The sequence below is a fragment of the Schistocerca serialis genome, chromosome 2 (genome assembly GCF_023864345.2).
Source record: "Schistocerca serialis cubense isolate TAMUIC-IGC-003099 chromosome 2, iqSchSeri2.2, whole genome shotgun sequence".
In the NCBI taxonomy this organism is placed as follows: domain Eukaryota; kingdom Metazoa; phylum Arthropoda; class Insecta; order Orthoptera; family Acrididae; genus Schistocerca; species Schistocerca serialis.
Genome location: NC_064639.1, coordinates 665392443 through 665414670, shown reverse-complemented (window position 1 = coordinate 665414670; position 22228 = coordinate 665392443). Strand labels below are relative to the sequence as shown.

The 22228-nt window shown below is 41.8% G+C and overlaps 1 protein-coding gene across 1 annotated transcript in view; it reads right to left on the bottom strand.

Annotated features, from left to right (window-relative positions):
• The window catches only part of LOC126456317 (E3 ubiquitin-protein ligase lubel), a 464483-nt gene that overhangs the window by 334443 nt on the left and 107812 nt on the right, over window positions 1–22228 (bottom strand). The window contains exon 2 of the mRNA XM_050092068.1: window positions 15740–15826. Coding sequence (XP_049948025.1) covers window positions 15740–15826 — 87 coding nt within the window. The remainder of the gene's footprint in view (window positions 1–15739; window positions 15827–22228) is intronic.

Sequence of the window (22228 nt, the reverse complement as noted above, 5' to 3'; positions counted from 1 at the left end):
TTAGAGTATCAAATAGGAAACGGAATCCTCGGTGTATTCGTGAAATCTTTCACGTCAAACAATTAATCGGTGCTCTTTGTCGAATCGCCTCTCTCCCTCCTCTGTCTGTCTGTCTGTCTCTCTCCTTCTTCCTCTCTCTCTCTCTCTCTCTCTCTCTCTCTGGCAGCAGCCACCGCCAGTCTCTTGGCCCTTTCACGTACCCAACGATAACTGAATTACTGGCCCCCACACTGACCTAATGAAAGTATAAAAAAATCAAATCAAGCATCAACAACACGTTTGTCGCATTTGTACGTTTTAATTAAGCTACCTACGTTTCTCACTGACTCATGACATTTTGCAACTATAAATATTAAACATAGAGTGTTTTCAAAGCTCTGACCGTGAGAAGTGGGGCAGTCATTAAGGCACTGGAGTCACATTCGGCAGGATCGGGGTTTTTTTCTGTCCGACCTGCCACATTTTTCAGTAGTTTCCCTAAATCGTTAAAGGCAGAAAATGCTGCCGTCGACGTTCTTCACATCCGAATTTGTCATCCGTTTTTAAATGACTTCGCCGTCGACGGGACGTTAAAATGTAATCTTCAAAGCTGCTAAGCATACTGATTTGTTATAAATTCGGTAACGATAGAAAAGTACTGTTGAAAGAGGCAAACAATGTGATACTGGCGTACCTTTCGGTTAAATCATAGGAGATTTCGGCAGCATCTCTACCGACTCGGATGGTCGCACTTCCTCTACGTGAACGCGGCAATCAGGAAGATGTTAATCGCATTTGCTTCGGCTGTGACAGTAGACAGCAGGAAACCACGATACTATTTCAGCTCGTGATTTACTCTGGCATTACATTACCACGAACATTTAAGGGGCTCCGGAAAGGCTCAAAATCGTGAAAAGTTCAATTTTTACTTTTTTGCGTTTTCTGAATCTGCAGACTATTACCTTTTAATAGATATATAATTTATTCAATTCCGAAGATTACAACTATTTTTAATTTTTTTTTGAAATGTGTTCTACATGGGCGTGACCCACTGTGGCGCTGTTAAACTGCTGTCAAATGGTGTTATTATTAATGTCCGTGTTCATCAGGTACATTTTAGTGATGTGAGATAAAGTATGTGTTGTGGCTAACCTGTGATGGTTCAATATATATCGCTGGTGTGATTGTCGATTGTTTCATGTTTATTTACTCTGTCGTTATCTCGAAAATATTCGTAATTAATTCTGTTTCTTGAGTCTCTGTTTTGTTGAAGTATAATAATGAGTAAAAGTAAAGTTATTATAAATCCTCTGAAGGCTTTTAAGAAAAGGAGAAATGTTGGAAAGCCAAAGGTATGTGTTATTACTGTAAACAATAAAGACGATAACCAAGTGAGTGAACCTAACCTCTCAAGTACACCTGCCCATAGCAGTCAAAGTGGGAAAGAAAATACTTCACAGAAGAAGCTTAGTTCAATGAGTGAAAACTATGAATGTTTTATGGGCGAATCGGATGTGAATGAAATATTTGATATGTCGGTTCTCAAAGGAATTTAATCAAACTGTGTAAGATGTATTCATTGTAGTGAAGTTGGTCTGGAACTCTCCATAATAAAGCACGTAGGACTTGCTAGTGAAATACAACTGAAATGTGATAAGTGTTCATACATGACCACCTTTTGGAACAGTGTTGCAGTAACTGCAACTGAAGAAAATGGTAGCAAAATCTACGAACACAACAACGAGCGATGCTTGCTTTAGACAAGGAACGCCTTCGGGCTGCAGACAGGGCTGTAAAGAGTCTAGAAATACAAGCAAGAGTAAACAGGAGGAGGAACAAGAGGAAGCTGGAGGAGGAGTTTGCAGAGGATGAAGATAATCCATCCTATGGACCTGGAATGCACTAAAAAGTTAATCCAATCTTTGTCGCTCGATTCCCAAAACTTTTATTTTCTCATACTAATTACATGTTTTCTAAGGATCTTCCAAACATATTTGTTTCAAACTTTCAGTAATGTTACACAGTACCTTCTGCATAATTTAACACAGCCTTTTTCCAAAAAAACTGTATACTTTTGAATATATAAATAAAAAATTGCAAAAAAATGTTGTGAATTTTCATTACAATTGAAAAAAAATCATCTTTAATAACTGAACTAAAATTTTGTAAAATCCCTATGTTAAGTTGTAGCCCATATTCCAATAAATAATCTGTAAAAAGTTCAACTTCCTACATCAAATACTTTGTGAGGAAAGATGTAATTTATAAGCGTTATTTTAACATTGCAAGTATAGGGCGTTCCGGAGCCCCTTACACCCTTTTAGTGACCTAAAACTTTGTAAATCAGAGTGACAAATAAGAAAACAGCAAATGCGCTCTTTTTCATACTGTACTAAGTACGACTTCTATTATAAACACTCCATTTTTACTAATTTAAGTATTTTAATTTTCTTATATTTTCAATTTAATTTCAGGTTAAATGAATGTAATTATTAATTGTTGTTGCTTAACGGTTTCAGTCTGTTACAGACTTAAATGTAACAAAATCATACGGAGGATAGCTGTACGTGTGATGCCCAAAAGCTATTAATAAATTTAACAGAAAAAGTCAAATCTTAGAATATTCTACTGAATCATTTCATTCAACACCAGTAAATTTTCACAGATTACGAAACACAAAATTCTTTCCTAACCTTTATATGCATGCAACATGTGCAACGGGGATAAAAGGATGGTATCACTTTTATAAACTCTGATGCGTTCATTGCAAGTGTGTTAACATTAGCTAATTCTCAGATTTCACGTAACGAGAGGTTGTGTTGACCAGCATTGTGCCACTTTTTTCACTTTTCCCTCCCTGAAACTTCTTGGTAACTGGTGCGTCCATGAAGGGCTAAACACATGCCAGTCGCTTGGTGCTCGAACAGAAAAACGTGCAGGCTGGGGTATATATTCAAAGCGAAAACCATTAATTTTTTATGCCTTTATTTTTGGCTGGTTATAGCCGTGCGCCATATTTCTCTACAGTATGCCAGTAACCAGTCGTCACCCATAAATGGAACAGAAAGAACCTTTAGTAAATGTCAAAATGGAATGTATTCACTGCCATCCTCTATATTATACTGCATGAGGCAATATTGACCCTTCGACTTATCTTGGAAGAGAGGTTAGGGAAAGGCAAACCCACGTTTACAGCATTTGCATAGTTAGAGAAGGTTTCTGACAATGTTGACGGGAATACTTTCTGTGAAATTCTAGAGCTAGCACGGACACAATACAAGGATTGAAAGGCTATTTGCAACTTATACAGAAACCAGACAGTAGTTATAAGAATCGAGGGGCGTGAAAGGGAGCAGTGGTTGAGAACAGAGTGAGCGTTGTAGCCTATTCGCCGATGTCGTTCAATCTGTACACTGAGCAAGCAGTAAAGGAGCAAGAATTAAAGTTCAAGGAGAAGAAACAAAAACTTTGAGACTTGCCTATGACACTGTAATTTTGTCAGAGACAGCAAAGAACTAAGCAGTTGAACGGAATGGACAGTGTCTTGAAAGGAGGATATAAAGTAAATATCAACAAAATAAAAACAAGGATAATGTAATGTCGAATTAAATCAGGTGATGCTGAGTGAATTAGATTATGAAACGAGACACTTAAGTTAGTAGACGAGTTTTGTTATTTGGGCAGAAAAATAGCTGATGATGGCCGAAGTAGAGAGGATGTAAAATATAGACTGGAGATGGCAAGCAAAGTGTTTGTGAAGAAGAGAAAATTAACAACATCTCATATCGATTTAATTGCCAGGAAGTCTTTTCTGAAACTATTTGCGTGCAGCCATGTATGGAAGTGAAACATGGTTGATAGACAGTTTAGACAAGAAGAGAATAGAAACTTTTGAAATGTGGTGGTACAGAAGAATAGAACTGGGGAGAAAAGAAATTTGTGTCACAACCTGATTAGAAGAAGTAATCTGTTGACAGGACACATTCTAAGACATCAATGTAGTATTGGAGAGAACTGTGGGGGGTAAAAATCGTAAAGTATTAGTAAGCAGATTCAGATGGATGTAAGTTGCAGTAGTTACTTGGAGCTGAAGAGGCTTGCACAGCATAGGGTAGCATGGAGTGTTGCATCAAACCAGTCTTGAACAGAAAACAACAACAATAGGACCTGTACTGTTGCATAATGTTGTAGTACTAGTAACTGTTGTTGTTGTATGAGTATTAGTAGTAGTAGTAGTAGTAGTTTTATTCATCCGTAGGTCAAATTTACAAGAACAATATTACGGTTTAAGAACAACAAAAATAACGTAATTCACATGCACAGACATTTATAGACCTACAGGTATAGTTTGTCAAGAATGGGACAGGTAGTTGGCCGTGGCATCGTAGTAGAATCATCCCGGCATTTGCCTGAAGTAATTCACGGAAACCATGAAAAACCTAAATCAGGGTGGCCGGACGTCGATTGGAGCTTCCACCCACCCTAATACAAAATCTGTGATGCCACATTTGGTGTATCCCTAGTGTCCAATACTATTTTGCACAGTGTTACACTGTTCATTCACTTCTCACTGTCAGTCAGTACATACACTACAAACACTATAAACACACAGTTTCATAATGAACACTACTGACACTAATAGCTGACGTGAGGTCCATAGCGACGATGTTTGATTCCCATTTTGTGTGCCGCAACTTCCTTCCCATTTGCTAGCCTTAAAAACTGAGTCAGCATACCTCTATAAAGAGTGAACAAGGTGTCGAGCGCAGGAAGTTGATAAAGTGTCAGTATTATACATTGCATAGCTTTGGGAGCAAATTATTTCAGAAAAAAACGGTGTGAAAGTGTTACGTGAAATAATAGATGATTCATTATCGTTATTATTATTTATTTGTGTTACATTTTTACCATACGCCTACTCCGTATTACCTGTATAATCCATCACTGTAAGTAATGAATTGCTTGACAGGGAATTTTTAAGTACCTTTTTAAATAATTTTCTTTATTATACTCCTTAATCTCCGCGGACAATTCATTGCACAGTTTTACTCGTTGGTAGAAAATGTTTTATGTTAAATGTTTTTTCTTTCTTGCAAGTTCAGTCTTGATCTTGTTCCATGCTCATGAACAGAGCTGTTTGTGGAGTAACTATTAATGTTATATCTGATGTGTTTAGCTGATTCGTAAACGCACTCACATGATGCAGTTAAAATCCCTATAACATGTGTACAATATGGAACACAAACTGCCAATAATAAAACCCGGAGCGATCGACAACAGTGCGAAGAACGGTAGACAGGTGGGTGAAACAGTGGCATGCTGGCGGATGTCACAGATGTTCCAAAAATACTGATTGTTGTTCAGTTTTCCATGTTTAAAATACTGTTATCCAACCACAATATGAGGAGCTTTAGTAAAACATGTTTCGAGACAGCAGGTCAAGAATACTCTAGAAATTAGGCACACCATTAGTACATAGTGATGAGATTAGTTAGTTCACTCACCGATACTGAACTGCAGAAAAAATAGCTTCGACAGTAAATTGGAAGTATTACATTTAAGTGTAATCTTACTTCTTAATTTCTGTTTTCGTTTCGTACCCATCGTGATGTAATGATACTATCTTTCTTTTCAATGTTATCGAACTACGTAGGAGAAACAAAAATGTTTGGAAATTACTTTAAACAATGTGCGCTTGCGCTATTTTTGTGGTCAGCTATAAACAGTGAAGTGAAATGAAATAATTATTGTTTCATTGCAATGTAGTGGCACTGAAAATACACAACTTTAACTCTAAACATTCAAATGCGTATTTCAGATAACATGAAATATAAAATACGCAATATGCACGTCTGAAAAACACAAATAAAAACATATTTGAGGGGAAAACAATGTACAGAGACGCAAAACGCATGCGGCTCGTCCACCGTGATTAAACCCAACCGTCAAAAGCAATAAATTAATCCTGTCACAGGCAACTGCACTGCGATAAAGCTTCGTTTTAAATCTCTGTGCTTAATTACTGAACTCGTTTTAAACGCGCAGAAAATAAAATTTGATTAACAGCGTACATTCAACAAATCTAAAACGTGATGTGGACGAACTCGGTGTCTACCTCTTTCGATCCTTTTAAAATATCGTCAGACCGATTTTTTCAAGTGCTTTCCGACAGTTTGCTGGGGTAATCTCGCTGAACGGCTGCACTGAAATGTCAGCAACTATATCAGTGGAGTTCCACTTACAGAAAGAAGATGAAGTCGCATTAGACAAGGTGTGGGCTACAGGAAAGGTTCTCCAGAGCCCTGAAGACATTTCTTTGAGCCATCAACTTCCGACTGGCTCCACGTGGCCCGCCACGACTTTCTTTCCTGTGTCAACCAACTACTGCGACTAAATAGGGTACACGAATTTTTAAGTGGTGTGCCAGCAAGTTGTTGAGATTAGACCAAAGTACTATCGAGTCCCACATGAATGGATGATTTCTCTTGTTTCTCCTACTCTCCTACTGGGTGTTTTCTGATGGTTGAACATCATTAATATGGAAAACATAATTATGGTAATAATAGTAACCAAAGGCGACCTCCTATTTCAAACTGAAACAGATACTTCCATACCTTCGAACACTATTTTCGTTTTACAATAAACTCGAAGCATCACAAGAGTAAAGACACGCCACGTCGCTTGAAGAAAACTACTTATTGAGATGTGTCAGCTCGAAAATTTTTGGCATTTATTTGCTCCAAGATAAACTTTTTCCTTTCTTATCCATTGTCAAGAAGAGTGATACCCACATTTAATAAAGTTTCCTCATGTAGTCTGGTAGCGCAGACATATGAAATACTGTATCTCGTTAAATGACAAAGAGCTGCTAATTTTACGATCTTCATTAAGATCATGGGTAAACAGTATACTTCAACACCTCGATGTGATCATAGTCATGTAAAGTATGTGTCACATCTATAATGTGTATAATTAAAATGTCGTAGAACATTACACGCCTTCTTCGAGGGCATTACTGCTAAGAAGGAATCCACTCAGAAAGCTTTCAAGACAAATGAAACCCTGAACTGAGATTAGTCTGACCACGTAACACAATTTCAGTACTCGACATCTCACTGTGAAAGTCTCTGGGCAGCAGTGAGCATTTGTCCAGTCTCTTGTGTCAGATGTCGCTTGGTGCGAACTTATAACAACAAATAGAATTTTTGCCGAGCTTTGTAAACAGTAAAAAATAATCTTTGTTGACAGTATTGTGTTGCAAAATGGTGTAACACAACGGCCCTTCCCAGACTCGGCACATATAGGGACGCACATGTGTGCGCCCAAGCAAGGAGTGTAACAAATAGAGCGAAACTTAACAATTTAAAATACACCCGTCTAATTAGCGATTACATACCCTTTCCTACAGACCAACGCGCGGGAGAAATCGTATTAGAGCTGTTAATTTTATTTCATATTCCCTAAATTTCGATTGCAAAATAAATGGTTCAAATGGCTCTGAGCACTATGCGACTCAACTTCTGAGGTCATCAGTCGCCTAGAACTTAGAACTAATTCATGCTCGAAACAGCATATCCAGACACTCTGGGATGATGATGGCATTGAAACAGAGGATGACACGCGTAAAGCTGAAATACTAAACACCTTTTTCCAAAGCTGTTTCACAGAGGCAGACCGCACTGCAGTTCCTTCTCTAAATCCTCGCACAAACGAAAAAATGGCTGACATCGAAATAAGTGTCCAAGGAATAGAAAAGCAACTGGAATCACTCAACAGAGGAAAGTCCACTTGACCTGACGGGATACCAATTCGATCCTACACAGAGTACGCGAAAGAACTTGTCCCCCTTCTAACAGCCGTGTACCGCAAGTCTCTAGAGGAGCGGAAGGTTCCAAATGATTGGAAAAGAGCACAGGTAGTCCCAGTCTTCAAAAAGGGTCGTCGAGCAGATGCGCAAAACTATAGACCTATATCTATGACGTCGATCTGTTGTAGAATTTTAGAACATGTTTTTTGCTCGCGTATCATGTCGTTTTTGGAAACCCAGAATCTACTCTGTAGGAATCAACATGGATTTCGGAAACAGCGATGGTGTGAGATCCAACTCGCTTTATTTGTTCATGAGGCCCAGAAAATATTAGATACAGGCTCCCAGATAGATGCTATTTTCCTTGACTTCCGGAAGGCATTTGATACAGTTCCGCACTGTCGCCTGATAAACAAAGTAAGAGCCTACGGAATATCAGACCAGCTGTGTGGCTGGATTTCAGAGTTTTTAGCAAACAGAACACAGCATGTTGTTCTCAATGGAGACACGTCTACAGACGTTAAAGTAACCTCTGGCGTGCCACAGGGGAGTGTTATGGGACCATTGCTTTTCACAATATATATAAATGACCTAGTAGATAGTGTCGGAAGTTCCATACGGCTTTTCGCGGATGATGCTGTAGTATACAGAGAAGTTGCAGCATTAGAAAATTGTAGCGAAATGCAGGAAGATCTGCAGCGGATAGGCACTTGGTGCAGGGAGTGGCAACTGACCCTTAACATAGGTAAATGTAATGTATTGCGAATACATAGAAAGAAGGATCCTTTATTGTATGATTATATGATAGCGAAACAAACACTGGTAGCAGTTACTTCTGAAAAATATCTGGGAGTATGCGTGCGGAACGATTTGAAGTGGAATGATCACATAAAATTAATTGTTGGTAAGGCGGGTACCAGGTTGAGATTCATTGGGAGAGTCCTTAGAAAATGTAGTCCATCAACAAAGGAGGTGGCTTACAAAACACTCGTTCGACCAATACTTGAGTATTGCTCATCAGTGTGGGATCCGTACCAGATCGGGTTGACGGACGAGATAGAGAAGATCCAAAGAAGAGCGGCGCGTTTCGTCACAGGGTTATTTGGTAACCGTGATAGCGTTACGGAGATGTTTAGCAAACTCAAGTGGCAGACTCTGCAACAGAGGCGCTCTGCATCGCGGTGTAGCTTACTCGCTAGTTTCCGAGAGGGTGCGTTTCTGGATGAGGTATCGAATATATTGCTTCCCCCTACTTATACCTCCCGAGGAGATCACTAACGTAAAATTAGAGAGATTCGAGCGCGCACGGAGGCTTTCAGACAGTCGTTCTTCCCGCGAACCATACGCGACTGGAACAGAAAAGGAAGTTAATGACAGTGGCACGTAAAGTGCCCTCCGCCACACACCGTTGGGTGGTTTGCGGAGTATAAATGTAGATGTAGAACTAACCTAAGGACATCGCACACATCCATGTCCGAGGCAGGATTCGAACCTGCGACCGTAGTGGTCGCCCGGTTCCAGACTGTAGCGCCTAGAACCGCAAGGCCACTCCGACCGGCGCAAAGTAAATCCTTGCTAAAAATTCCAAGAGGATGGGGACCGTAAACTTATTATTGAAGTACTCAGGAACTGAAATCCTAAATCGGATTTCGGTTGTGATAATTCGGAGAAAAGGTGATAACTTGCTCAAAATAGTGGTAACTGTTAAAACGCCGTTAAGATCAAGCAGCTTCTTCCTCTTACTTGCATGGGCACGAGGATACAGTAATGACTGTCAACAGTTGGGACCTCCGTCAGCAAAATATGTGGTCAGTTCTCTATGTTAGTACTTGGTCTCTGCTGCTCCTAGTAGTTGGCAAAGGCTCTACTTTTTTAGACTTGCAAGCTCACCGAAGTGCAGGAAGTCCAAGGTCATAAAAGTCCAGAGCTCAGCAGTCCCAAACCCATTCATCGCTCCAGCCCCATTCTGTTAGCTTGCATCTGAAGTGACGACCACTGCGAGATGCTATCGACACGAACGCGCTTTTCTCTTGCTGCCAACCTCCTCACAGCTAATCACAGTCTTCCTCTTCATTACTTTGAGGAGAACGTCCCAATGTTGGTCGTGTACAGACATCCCGTATTTACTCGCTATGCGCGGCCAAACACCGACAGCACCAGTTACATGGTAAGAAATCACCACAGCCAGCTGCTGTATCACCTTGTTCTTATGGGTTCAGCATTTTCTCTCTGAAGTTGGAGGATCTCTTCATGTATTTTGTCCCAAGCATAATACTAGTGCTGGTTTGTTTGAAACAGCTTAGAATGTTTTAGTATATACTACGTAGGTGCGAAGCCGGTGCTTTCCTCAGTTGAGATTATGTGAGAAGTTAATTTGAATCCCAGAGGCGTCTTCATTTTCTCTGTACATCAAGGTTAGCTCGTTTTCAACTGCTTTGTGTGCCAGTGTGAAGATCATGATGATGATGATGATGATGATGATGATGATGATGATGATGATGATGAAGTCCCATACTGCTCGACAGAGCGTAGGGGAACGATGCGGTAGACCCGCACCGCCGTACTAGGCAAGGTCCTAGTGGAGGAGGTTTGCCCTTGCCTTCCTCCGACCTAATGGGGATAAATGACGATGATGAAGACGTGAAGATCATACAACCGACATAATCTTGTGTGCGGGTTCAAAAATGGTTCAAATGGCTCTGAGCACTATGGGACTCAACATCTTAGGTCATAAGTCCCCTAGAACTTAGAACTACTTAAACCTAACTAACCTAAGGACATCACACACACCCATGCCCGAGGCAGGATTCGAACCTGCGACCGTAGCAGTCCCGCGGTTCCGGACTGCAGCGCCAGAACCGCTAGACCACCGCGGCCGGCCTTGTGTGCGGGACCCCAGCCTCTAAATATTTAGTAAAAGAAAAGATTGTCTGTCGTAGGCGGTGTATTTATACCATATATTTCCTGTATGATTGGCCAGTTTCGATTACTAGGTAATTAGCAAACACACGTACATGGTTCAGTCACATTAATGTGACCACTGTTTATGGTCGACGTCAACGTGCAATAACCACTCAAAGAGCAGATGGCAGCACTAGCAGTGGACGATATGTCTAGCGTTTCGGGGGGACGTGGGTGTAGTCGTAGTAATGCGGAAACGGAGCGGTTTACCTGACTTACAAATGGTCATGACCATTGGCTTTCGGGCCAATGGTGGAAGCATTTCAAAACGGCTAAGTTTGTAAACTGTTCATGTGCCACAGTGGTTAAAGTACACCACGCATTGCAAAATGGCGCTATCCAAAACCGGCGACGAAGCAACTGTGGTGCACCACAGGCCATAGATATAGGGGTCAACGACGCCTGCGGAGGTGAGTACGGACGAATAGACGTGCAACAGTTGAGCAACTGACCGCCCAGATGAACCAAGGGGCTACCAACAAGCGAACGTTGCTGCGTATAGTCCTCCGCAGCAGGTGACTGGTTCATCCGCCCATGCTGACTACTGTTCATCGACGACGAAGGCCGGAATTTTCACGCCATTATCGCAACTGACCTTTACAGATGAACCGCGTTTTATGTTCCATCGGCCTCTATGGCGTGAAACGTCTGAAAGGACACAGCGGAGACGTGTTATTGTCGCATTCTGTTGGCAATCTGCTACTGTGGAAGGCACAATGTATCAAAACAAGTAAGCATCTATCCTTGGGAATCATGTCCGCCCCTACTCGCAGTTTGTTTTTCCTCGGTAGGATGACTTCCACCAGCAGGGCAATGCAAGGTGTCACACCCCTCGAAGTGTTCGTGCGTGGTTCTAAGAGCGCTAGGTGGAGTTTACGTACACCCCTGACCACCAAAATTCCCGATTGAAACCCAATAGAGATTCTGTGGGGCAACCACGATCGGGCTGTTCGCGCGATGGATCCTCAACCGGCAAAACTAAAGCAACTGGTACTGGAATCTTCTAGAACCCTTGAACCTCACTCACTCTCTTCCTGCTCGTTATTTAGGCTTTTGACAGGTGGTCATGTCAATTCAACGGGACTGTCAATCCAAAGGGACCGGGTTCGATTCCCGGCTGGTTCGGAGATTTTCTCCGCTCAGGGACTGGGTGTTGTGTTGTCCTAATCATCCCCATTCGACGCGCAAGTCGCCGAAGTGGCGTCAAATCGAAAGACTTGCACCAGGCGAACGGTCTACCCGACGGGAGGCCCTCGTCACACGACATTTCATTTTCACTGGGCCGTGTACAACAGCAGTGTACACAATGTCGCATGAGATACGGCATACAAGTCAAATTATCGATCCACTTGTGAAGCCACACATGAATAACAGCATACTCTGTATCGAAGGCAAACGACAGGGAAATAAAATATGCAACAAATCCACATACTGTATAACTGTCGGACGAAAATTGCGTCTTTTCACTACAAGGGCTCACCGAATCACATGCGAGCCACATCTGATGCGACCTGCATCGGTTCATTTACATCTATTTCATTAAAAAGTTTGTCAGTACAAACTGTTAAGATTTAGATGAAAGATTCCCACGCAAGGAAGCGGATTCGGGGACAATCCGATTTTACTCTCTAGTAGCGGCTGCAAAGGTTTTATCAGATCTGGGTATTACTTTGGGTAGATTCCCAGGGCCTGTTCGGTGAATTCTGACCTTCCGGTTTCCTAGTGTTAATCTCTTGAGCGCATCTGCAGGGGTTCTATCTACTGAGCACGAATATCAACAAGCAACCCGTCTTTTCGTTATCCTGAAACGTGAGAAATTTCGAACGATTTCGACAGCATTTCTGTCTGTCCAATCCTGTCCCATTGCCCCCCCCCCCCCGCCCCCCCGCTTCCTAAAAGTCACAGTGTGTATTACGTCTTCCAATAGTAAAAGGCCGTTCAAACTTAGTACCAATGTAATAAATTATTTATGCGTATTTGTACACGGTGTCAGGGAAATCACTACAGCGTTCCCCTCTATTGCACATTCGCAATCGTTGTCTTGGCTACAAGTAAGATGTCGCCTCTCCAACGGAGATTGGGCTGAGACAAAGAACTTTGAATTCTTATCACTCGCTTCTTGGCTATTGTCCTGTGTTAACTGTGCAGTTCTAAGATGTAACTATCGCTTTTTGCTAGTAGCAGGAGACATTAGTTTCATATTTCAAAGCCTATACTCTGAGAAACTCGCATTTAACTGGTTCTTTCTTTATCTTGGGCGTGGGGTTCATGGGATTATTTCTCTTAGTAATTTGAAAATGCGAGTAGTGCAGATGATGATTTTCTTCTCCTTTCAGTCTACCTAACGATGTCAGCCAAAGACCCACATAATTAGCTTCAGTATTTGATGTTAATTCTCTGTGTATTTGTTACTCAAGAGTAACATTTCAGTTACATTTCATTATGTTTTTTTTTTTTAATTTTCAATAAAAGTTAGGTAATCGTGCAATCGACTTCTATTTGTGAAATATATTTCCTGTAACTTCTCAAATGACTAGGCGACTCTTATTTAGCTAATATAGTCAGGAATACATTACGTTGTTGTTTCAATGTCATGGTGTTTCCATTGTGTCCCAAATCATGACTGGAATGTTGCATAATATGCAAAGCTGTTAATCATGGTGAAGAGTGGGTGGTGCTCGCACGTTTTTATTTCAGATAAACCAATTATTTATTTCCATTAGTTCACAATGCACAGCAAACGAGAATGGAACAGAACATCAAAATGAATCTCTTGTGCCAATATGTAACACATCAAATGTGATTCAACAAAGAAAAATTACTATAAATATATTTTTAAAACAGAAAAAAACAATGTTATGTCAGTGGTATGTTATTTACACCGCATTAAAATTTCTCCATAATAATGCGCATACAGTCCTAAACCGTATTAATACACTACTAGCCATTAAAATTGCTACACCACGCAGATGACGTGCTACAAACGCAAAATTTAACCGACGGGAAGAAGATACTGTGATATGCAAATGATTAGATTTTCAGAGCATTCACACAAGGTTGGCGCCGGTGGCGACACCTACAACGTGCTGACATGAGGAAAGTTGCTAACCGATTTCTCATACACAAACAGCAGTTGACCGGCGTTGACCGGCGTTGCCTGGTGAAACGTTGTTGTGATGCCTCGTATAAGGAGGAGAAATGCGTACTATCACGTTTCCGACTTCGATAAAGGTCGGATTGTAGCTTATCGCGATTGCGGTTTATCTTATCGCGACATTGGTGCTCGCGTTGGTCGAGATCCAATGACTGTTAGCGGAATATGGAATCGGTGGGTTCAGGAGGGTAATACGGATCGCCGTGCTGGATCCCAACGGCCTCGTATCACTAAAAATGGTTCAAATGGTTCTGAGCACCATGCGATTTAACTTCTGAGGTCATCAAAAAAATGGTTCAAATGGCTCTGAACACTATGGGACTCAACTGCTGTGGTCATCAGTCCCCTAGAACTTAGAACTACTTAAACCTAACTAACCTAAGGACATCACACACATCCATGCCCGAGGCAGGATTCGAACCTGCGACCGTAGCAGTCGCACGGTTCCGGACTGCGCGCCTAGAACCGCGAGACCACCGCGGCCGGCTGAGGTCATCAGTCGCCTAGAACTTAGAAGTAATTAAACCTAACTAACCTAAGGACATCACACACATCCATGCCCGAGGCAGGATTCGTACCTGGGACCGTAGCGGTCGCTCGGCTCCAGGCTGTAGCGCCTAGAACCGCACGGCCACCCCTCCGGCCTCGTATCACTAGCAGTCGAGATGACAGGCATCTTATCCGCATGGCTGTAACGGATCGTGCAGCCACATCTCGATCCCTGAGTCAACAGATGGGGACGTTTGCAAGACGACAACCATCTACACGAACAGTTTGACGACGTTTGCAGCAGCATGGACTATCAGCTCGGAGACCATGGCTGCGGTTACCCTTGACGCTGCATCACAGACAGGAGCGCCTGCGATGGTGTGCTCAACGACGAACCTGGGTGCACGAATGGCAAAACGTCATTTTTTCGGATGAATCCAGGTTCTGTTTATAGCATCATGATGGTCGCATCCATGTTTGGCGACATCGCGGTGAACGCACATTGGAAGCGTGTATTCGTCATCGCCATACGGGCATATCACCCGACGTGATGGTATGGGGTGCCATTGGTTACACGTCTCGGTCACCTCTTGTTCGCACTCACGGCACTTCGAACAGTGGATGTTGCATTTCAGATGTGATACGACCCATGGCTCTACCCTTCATTCGATTCCTGCGTAACCCTACATTTCAGTAGGATAATGCACGACCGCATGTTGCAGGTCCTCTAAGGGCCTTTCTGGATACAGAAAATGTTCGACTGCTGCCCTGGGCAGCACATTCTCCAGATCTCTCACCAATTGAAAACGTCTGGTCAATGGTGGTCGTACAACTGGCTCGTCATAATAAGCCAGTCACTACTCTTGATGAACTGTGGTATCGTGTTGAAGCTGCATGGGCAGCTGTACCTGTACACGCCATCCAAGCTCTGTTTGAGTCAATGCCCAGGCGTATCAAGGCCGTTATTACGGCCAGAGGTGGTTGTTCTGGGTACTGTTTTCTCAGGATCTATGCACCCAAATTGTTTGAAAATGTAATCACATGTCAGTTCTAGTATAGTATATTTGTGCAATGAATACCCGTTTATCATCTGCATTTCTTCTTGGTGTAGCAATTTTAATGACCAGTAGTGTATTTACAATTCAAAACTGATAACGGTTAATTTTCCCTGGATGACTTCACCAGTACGGCTGTGGGGCTCCTGACTGAGAGACAACCTTAGCACGTGCTTTAAGGCTAAAGTGTCTCTGGTATTTCGAGCTAACTCTGAAATGCGCCATGCCACGTAGATGTCGTAGTCATGTGCAGACTCGATCGCTGCGCTGGCGTGGTGAGGGCAGTGAACTTACCACCCAGGCAGGCATCGCCCTGGCCGCGCGAAGACGCGTCGACGGGTTCGAGATGGCCATCGGCCGCCATCGCTCGCTGCCGGCGCTCTGGAAAACAAAAACACCTGGTTAGCGACACACTGACTCAATTACTCACAAGATTCGCTTCACAAATGGTGATGCAAACTTGCTACAAAGAGGCTACAGGTATGCGGAAGACATAATCCTTCTAGCAACGGACGAATAAGAATTGTAAAACCGGTAGATGGTACTGACACCAAAGGAAAGAGCTACGGAATGAAATTCAATACAAAGGAAACAAAAGTGATACAATTTTGAGGAAATAAAAGGGTAAAGATAATGCTGAATGAACTAAAGCCGGCCGCTGTGGACGAGCAGTTCTAAACGCTTCAGTTCGGAACCGCGCTGCTGCTACGGTCGTAGGTTCGAATCCTGCCTCGGGCATGGATGTGTGTGATGTCCTTAGGTTAGTTATGTTTAAGTAGTTCTAAGTCTAGGGGACTGATGACCTCAGATGTTAAGTTCCATAGTGGTTAGAGCCATTTGAACCATTTGAACTAAAATCGTACCCACGGTGAAAGATGCATTTCGTAAGAAAAAGAGTTCCAGAAGCAATAGGAACAAAGATATGAGGAGAAATGTGATAAAGTGTTTCAAATGGAATGCCTATCTTTGTTGTGCTTAAACGTAGATAATGAAGAAGAAATATATAGCAAGGCTGAAGACTATTGGGATGTCGACGAGGAGGAGAACAGAGATAATAAGTCACGGAGATAATAAGTTGGATAGGTGAGGCTGGAAAATGAGGAGGCACTGATAAGAATGGGAAAACAGAAACAATTTCTTAATGTGTTAAAAAGAAGGGGAAAACTGGATAGAACTCATATTAAGAAAGAAGAAGAGGCTTCTAAAAACAATCTTTGAAGGGTATATAGAAGGGTAATTGACGCCATGGAGGAAGCGATTTCAGATTGTAGATGATATGGTGGACAGCATCACATACAGCAGCTATAGGAAGAAAGCGATGGATCGTCAAAAGTGGTGACGCAAAGGAGCTTCTACCATAGCAGAAAACCGATGTTAATGATGAAAGTTTTTTGCAGTGAGATAAACAAAATGAAACTGTTCCTACTGCCAAGGACTATTTGTCGTAGGATATTATTACGCAATTGTTTTCTAACTTTGAACTGTGTCGCTACACTGAGAAATTTACTGCAGTCATTCATAACTCTCACACAGAAAATGTGTGTGTGGTCGAGTAAAATAAAAGGAGACTAACGCCGCAAATTTGTGCATACAGCAGGTACGTTCAAAGTAGGACCTGACTGAATACACAGGTCTGCATTCGTTCCCTCCACTGATAGGAACATTTCTATATGATTCTAGCTCGTAAAGCTATACGAGCAGGCTATAAAACACCTGGAAATATTAGATGAAATGAGGCTACGCTTACTCGTCAGCAAAGAGAAAAAATAGAAACTTCGATCACGAGATGAAAAATCACATCCAGCAGTTGTTACTTCAGAAAAGGATTACATCGTTTCGAATACCTCCAACAGAGCTGAGAAGCACTTTAAAACCCTGACAAAACTGCGTGTTTGTTACCTACTGTGCGCTCACCGTGTGAACACTGCGTGTGGCAAACGGGAACTATTGCAGGACTTCTAGTGGAGGTTCAGCACATTCATCGACGGTCCAGATGTCGCATCAAGTAATTTTCAATCGATTGTTTAATTACTGCGTGGGTGGAAGGACTTTCATAAAGTACTACCAATTACATGAGGAAAGAAGAAAGGAGGATTAGTGTATAACGCTGCGTCTACGAGATGTCAGAGACGGAGTTAAAGCTCGATTTGAGGTAGGATGGGGTATGAAATCTGATTTAGACTTTTCAATGGAACCGTTCCAGCATTACTCGCCTAAGCGAATTTTATTAACACTGGGACACTTAAAGTTGATTGCCCGAAGAGGCTCTGAAACCCGCTTCCCCCAAATGCAAGTCAAATATTTTAACCACTGCACAGTCTACTTGATGATGTTCAAAATGCAGTGATAAAGTGATAGAAAGAAAATATTTCTACGAAATTGAAATAAATAAGCTTGTTCCCAGAGTCAGAAAAATATGTACGTGTATCACAGACAATTTCGTGGAAAACTATTCCAACGTATGTTATCATTATCTATTAATTTCCTAGGAAAGTAAATAGTCAAAAGAGAACTTCAGTACTGGCAGGTTTTTTTTTTTTTTTTTTTTTTTTTTTTTTTAGGGTCTACAAGCTGCCTCAGGTAACACAAGCATCTGCAGCTCGTTTTCTTTTTACGTATGATTTGATGTCCATTTAAAGTGCAGTGAATTGAGCAGGGGATCCTGCACGATGACGTCTTCAAGAACCAGTTGTGGGACTGCCGATGATCTCCAAATCAATAGTCAACTGAACCTGAGTTATCGTTTCACAGCAGTGTTGCCTGCCTGTTTGTTCTTGTCATTCATATAGCTACGAAGTGATGCTCACATAATTGTTGTCCATAAGAAACTTCTCCTTAAGACATTATCAGATATAGATTGAGCGAAGAGAAAAACGCAGACAACGTATTGCATTCTACACTCTTGAACCACTAGTTCACTGTTATGTGACCTTAGCTTAAGTACTACCTTTCTGCAATTACGTTCGTGGACGGGCGCCAGTGAAAGCTCGGGAGACCTCGAGAGGTGGTGTAAATAGCTGTACAGTCAACGTAGCGACCCCGTAGCCCACTCTCTTTTTGGCACCTGTGCAATAACAACTATCTAAAACTTTGTCTGTAGGTATTCCGCTCGTCAACGCAGCCGAGGGACCTCGAGAGGTGTCTTGTTCAGCAGGAGGAATACGCCCGTCAATTTTGGGATCATATAACAGTCTACAGTTTTCAGACGCCACGTTGAGATTCATTGGAAGAATCTCAATGAAATGTCACTCCTCCTCAAAAGACGTGGCTGACAAAACATTTGTTCGATCTATTGTTGAGTACCGATGTGACCCTTGCCACGTTAGAATGATTGAAGAGACAGGGAAGCTGCAACGAACAACAGCGTGTTTTTTCACAGGATCGTTTAGCTGGTGTGACTGTTTTACGGAATATACTCAACAAATTCCATTGACAGATGCTGTAAGAGAGGCGGCGTGCACCACGGAGACGTTTACTGTTGACGTTCCGAGAGCTTATTGAAGTATCCATTTTTATTTCGTCGTAAATATATATAATTCTTGGAATGATTAATTTTTCGTTGTTATACTAACTGTAATCCTTGTCAAAGATGATCTTAGATCGCTGGAGCGACTCTGTCTCCCAGCGCTTGTTTCACACGATTCGATTTTCTCATGTATAATATATACTCTCGCATGTCAGCGGTATTAAGCTAAAGGTCGAACCTGTAGTACAGTCTAATATAACATTCAATTACTAATAATCTATCTTTATAATAATTTACAACGATAATAACATAATTTAAAACCTACAATTTATATTTTATCGGACGTCGTACGTTCAAAGAAGAATCAGGCAACATATTATTTCCTACCAAATACGTCTGGTGGAATGACCACTACTAGAAAATGAAAGAAATTAGAGCCCATAGAGACGATTACCGAAAATTATTATTCACATGTGTTGTTGCTACTGTTGCGGTCAGCAGTCCGAAGACTGGTTTGATAAGGCTCTCCACACTGACCTATCCTGTGCAACCTCTTCATCTCCGAATCTCTATTGCAACCCACATCCATTTGAACCTGCTTACTGCACTCGTCTCTTGGTCTCCGTCTGCAATTGTATCCCGTTCCCCCGCAATACAACCAACCCCGTCTAATTTTCAGCATTCTTCTCTAGAACTACATTTCAAAAGCATTTATACTCTTCTTGCCTTAACTGCTTGCAGTCCATGTTTCGCTTCCGTACAAGACTACACTCCAGGCAAATACCTTCAGAAAAGGCTTCCTAACACTTAAATTTATATTCGGTGTTAACAAATTTCCCTTCTTCAGAAACTCTTTTCATGCCGTTTCCAATCTACATTTTGTATCCCCTCTACTTCATTTTACTACGCGAATAGTAAAATTCATTCCGTTCATCTGCACTTCCGAGTCCTTTGCTTTCTCTCAGAGAACAGCAATGTCATAGGCAAAATACAAAGCGCATATTTCTGCTCCCTGAACTGTAATTCCTTCTCTGAATTTTTCTTTGACTTGGTATGCCGCTCGCTCAATATACAGGTTGCATAACATCAGGGATAGGCTGCAGTCCTGTCTCACTCCTTCTCAACCACTGCTTCACTTACATGTCTTTCAACTCTTATAAACGCCATCTTGTTTCTGTATAAACTGTAAATAGCCTTTCGTTTCCTGTATTTTATCGCTGCTACCTTCAGTATTTCAACGAGAGCCTTACTATTAGCATTGTCAAGAACTTTCTACAAAGGTTATAAACGTAGGTTTGCCTTTCTTTAACCTATTTTCTAGAATAATTCATAGGGTCAGTATTGCCTCACGTATTCCTACAATTCCCAGAAAACCAAACTGATCTTTACCGAGGTCGGCCCCTACGAGTTTTTTTCCATTTTTCTGTAAATAATTCGTATCAGTATTTTGCAACCACGGTGTATAAAAGTGATAGTTTGATAATATTTACACTTGTCAGCTTTCTTTTTCTTGAAGTCTGAGGGTATTTCGGCTATCCCATATGATGTGTCGACAGAAGTGCCGACACAGTGTGATTTGAGGGGACCGCAATGCACGCTATAGACAAACGAAGGATGGCGTGAGGTCTGAAACAGGATACGTAATGAATACTATAAAGAAAAGTACGTAGCTTTTGGAATACTTAACTTTAATCCATCCTTGTTGTATGCATCGTTCTTGATGAGACATGCTTTATACGATAAGTATCAATTGCTATGTAAGGCTAATGGCGCCTTGCTAGGTCGTAGCCATGGACTTATCTGAAGGCTATTCTAACTATCTGCTCGGCAAAGGAGCGAGGCTTCGTCAGTGTAGTCGCTAGCAAAGTCGTCCGTACAACTGGGGCGAGTGCTAGTCCGTCTCTCGAGACCTGCCTTGTGGTGGCGCTCGGTCTGCGATCACACAGTGGCGACACGCGGGTCCGACATGTACTAATGGACCGCGGCCGATTTAAAACTACCACCTAGCAAGTGTGGTGTCTGGCGGTGACACCACACCATACATCCTGGACAACAAATGGAAGAGCTTTGTTGTGCCTGGCTCTCCCACGCCTATTAGTAGTTTGGATGGAATTTCGTCTAGTCTAGGAGCCTTGTTTCGACTGAGGTCCCTCAGTGCCCTATCAAATTCTTCTCGCAGTTTCGTACCTCCCATCTCATCTGTATTTACGTCCTCTTCTAGTTCTATGATATTGCTTTCACGTTCATCTCTCTCTTGTACAGACCCTCTATATACTCCTTCCACCATTCAGCTTCCCCTTCTTTGTTTCGGACTGGTTTTCCATCTGAGCTCTTCATATTCATACAGCTGCTTCTATTTTTCTCCAATGGCCTCTTTCATTTTCCTGCAGACAGTATCTTTCTTTCCCTTATGATTCTAAATCCTTACATTTGTCCTCTAACCATTCCTGCTTAGTCATTTTGCACTTTCTGTCAGTCTCATTTCTTAAACGTTTGTATTCCATTTCGCCTGCTTCATTTGCTGCATTTTTATATTTTCAACTTTCATCAATTAATTTCAATATCTCCTCTGTTGTCCAGGGATTTCTACTGGCCTTGTCTTTTCCCCTAGTTGGTCCCCTGTTGTCTTCACTGTTTCATCTCTTAAAGATATCCGTTGGTCTTCTACCGTAATCGTTTCCCCTGATTCAGTCAATTGTTCCTAATACTGCCTCTGAAACTCTCAACAGACACTCGTTCTTTCAACTTATGAAGGTCCCACATCCTTATTTTCTTACTTTCTTCGCTCTTAGCATAAGCAAATGGAACAACGAAGGTGAGGAAAGATAGTGATTCCAGAAGTACTCACAACCCACACCGGAGGCTGGCTTGCTCAGTATAGCCGCTGAAGTACATTGGACTATTGTGCTACTAAACGAAAACGCTCACTCACATATGGGCCAATGGGTGACACATTATATACAAGCGTTATACTCGTATTATTAATTCTTTTAACCCTGCTTACTCCCTTCGATTCCCATTTTTTTTTCCCGGCCTTCTGGGCAATATCTTCCAGTGGCGATAACACGCATGCAGATGGCAGACGCTGACTCCAATTCCAGGCACTATACTTCTACGACACAGGAATACCAAAAAATGCTTCGAAAGAACGAGGAGTGTTACATTTATGATAGTGAACGTGTTGAGAAATAGCTCAATGATTCCTGTATGTGTTCTATTACTAGTTTACAAGCAACCATGTTTTCTTTTTGTTTACAGCTCTTTGGAAATTCACTCTGATATTAATCACTTATCTCTTGATACTTTTTCTGTCAATA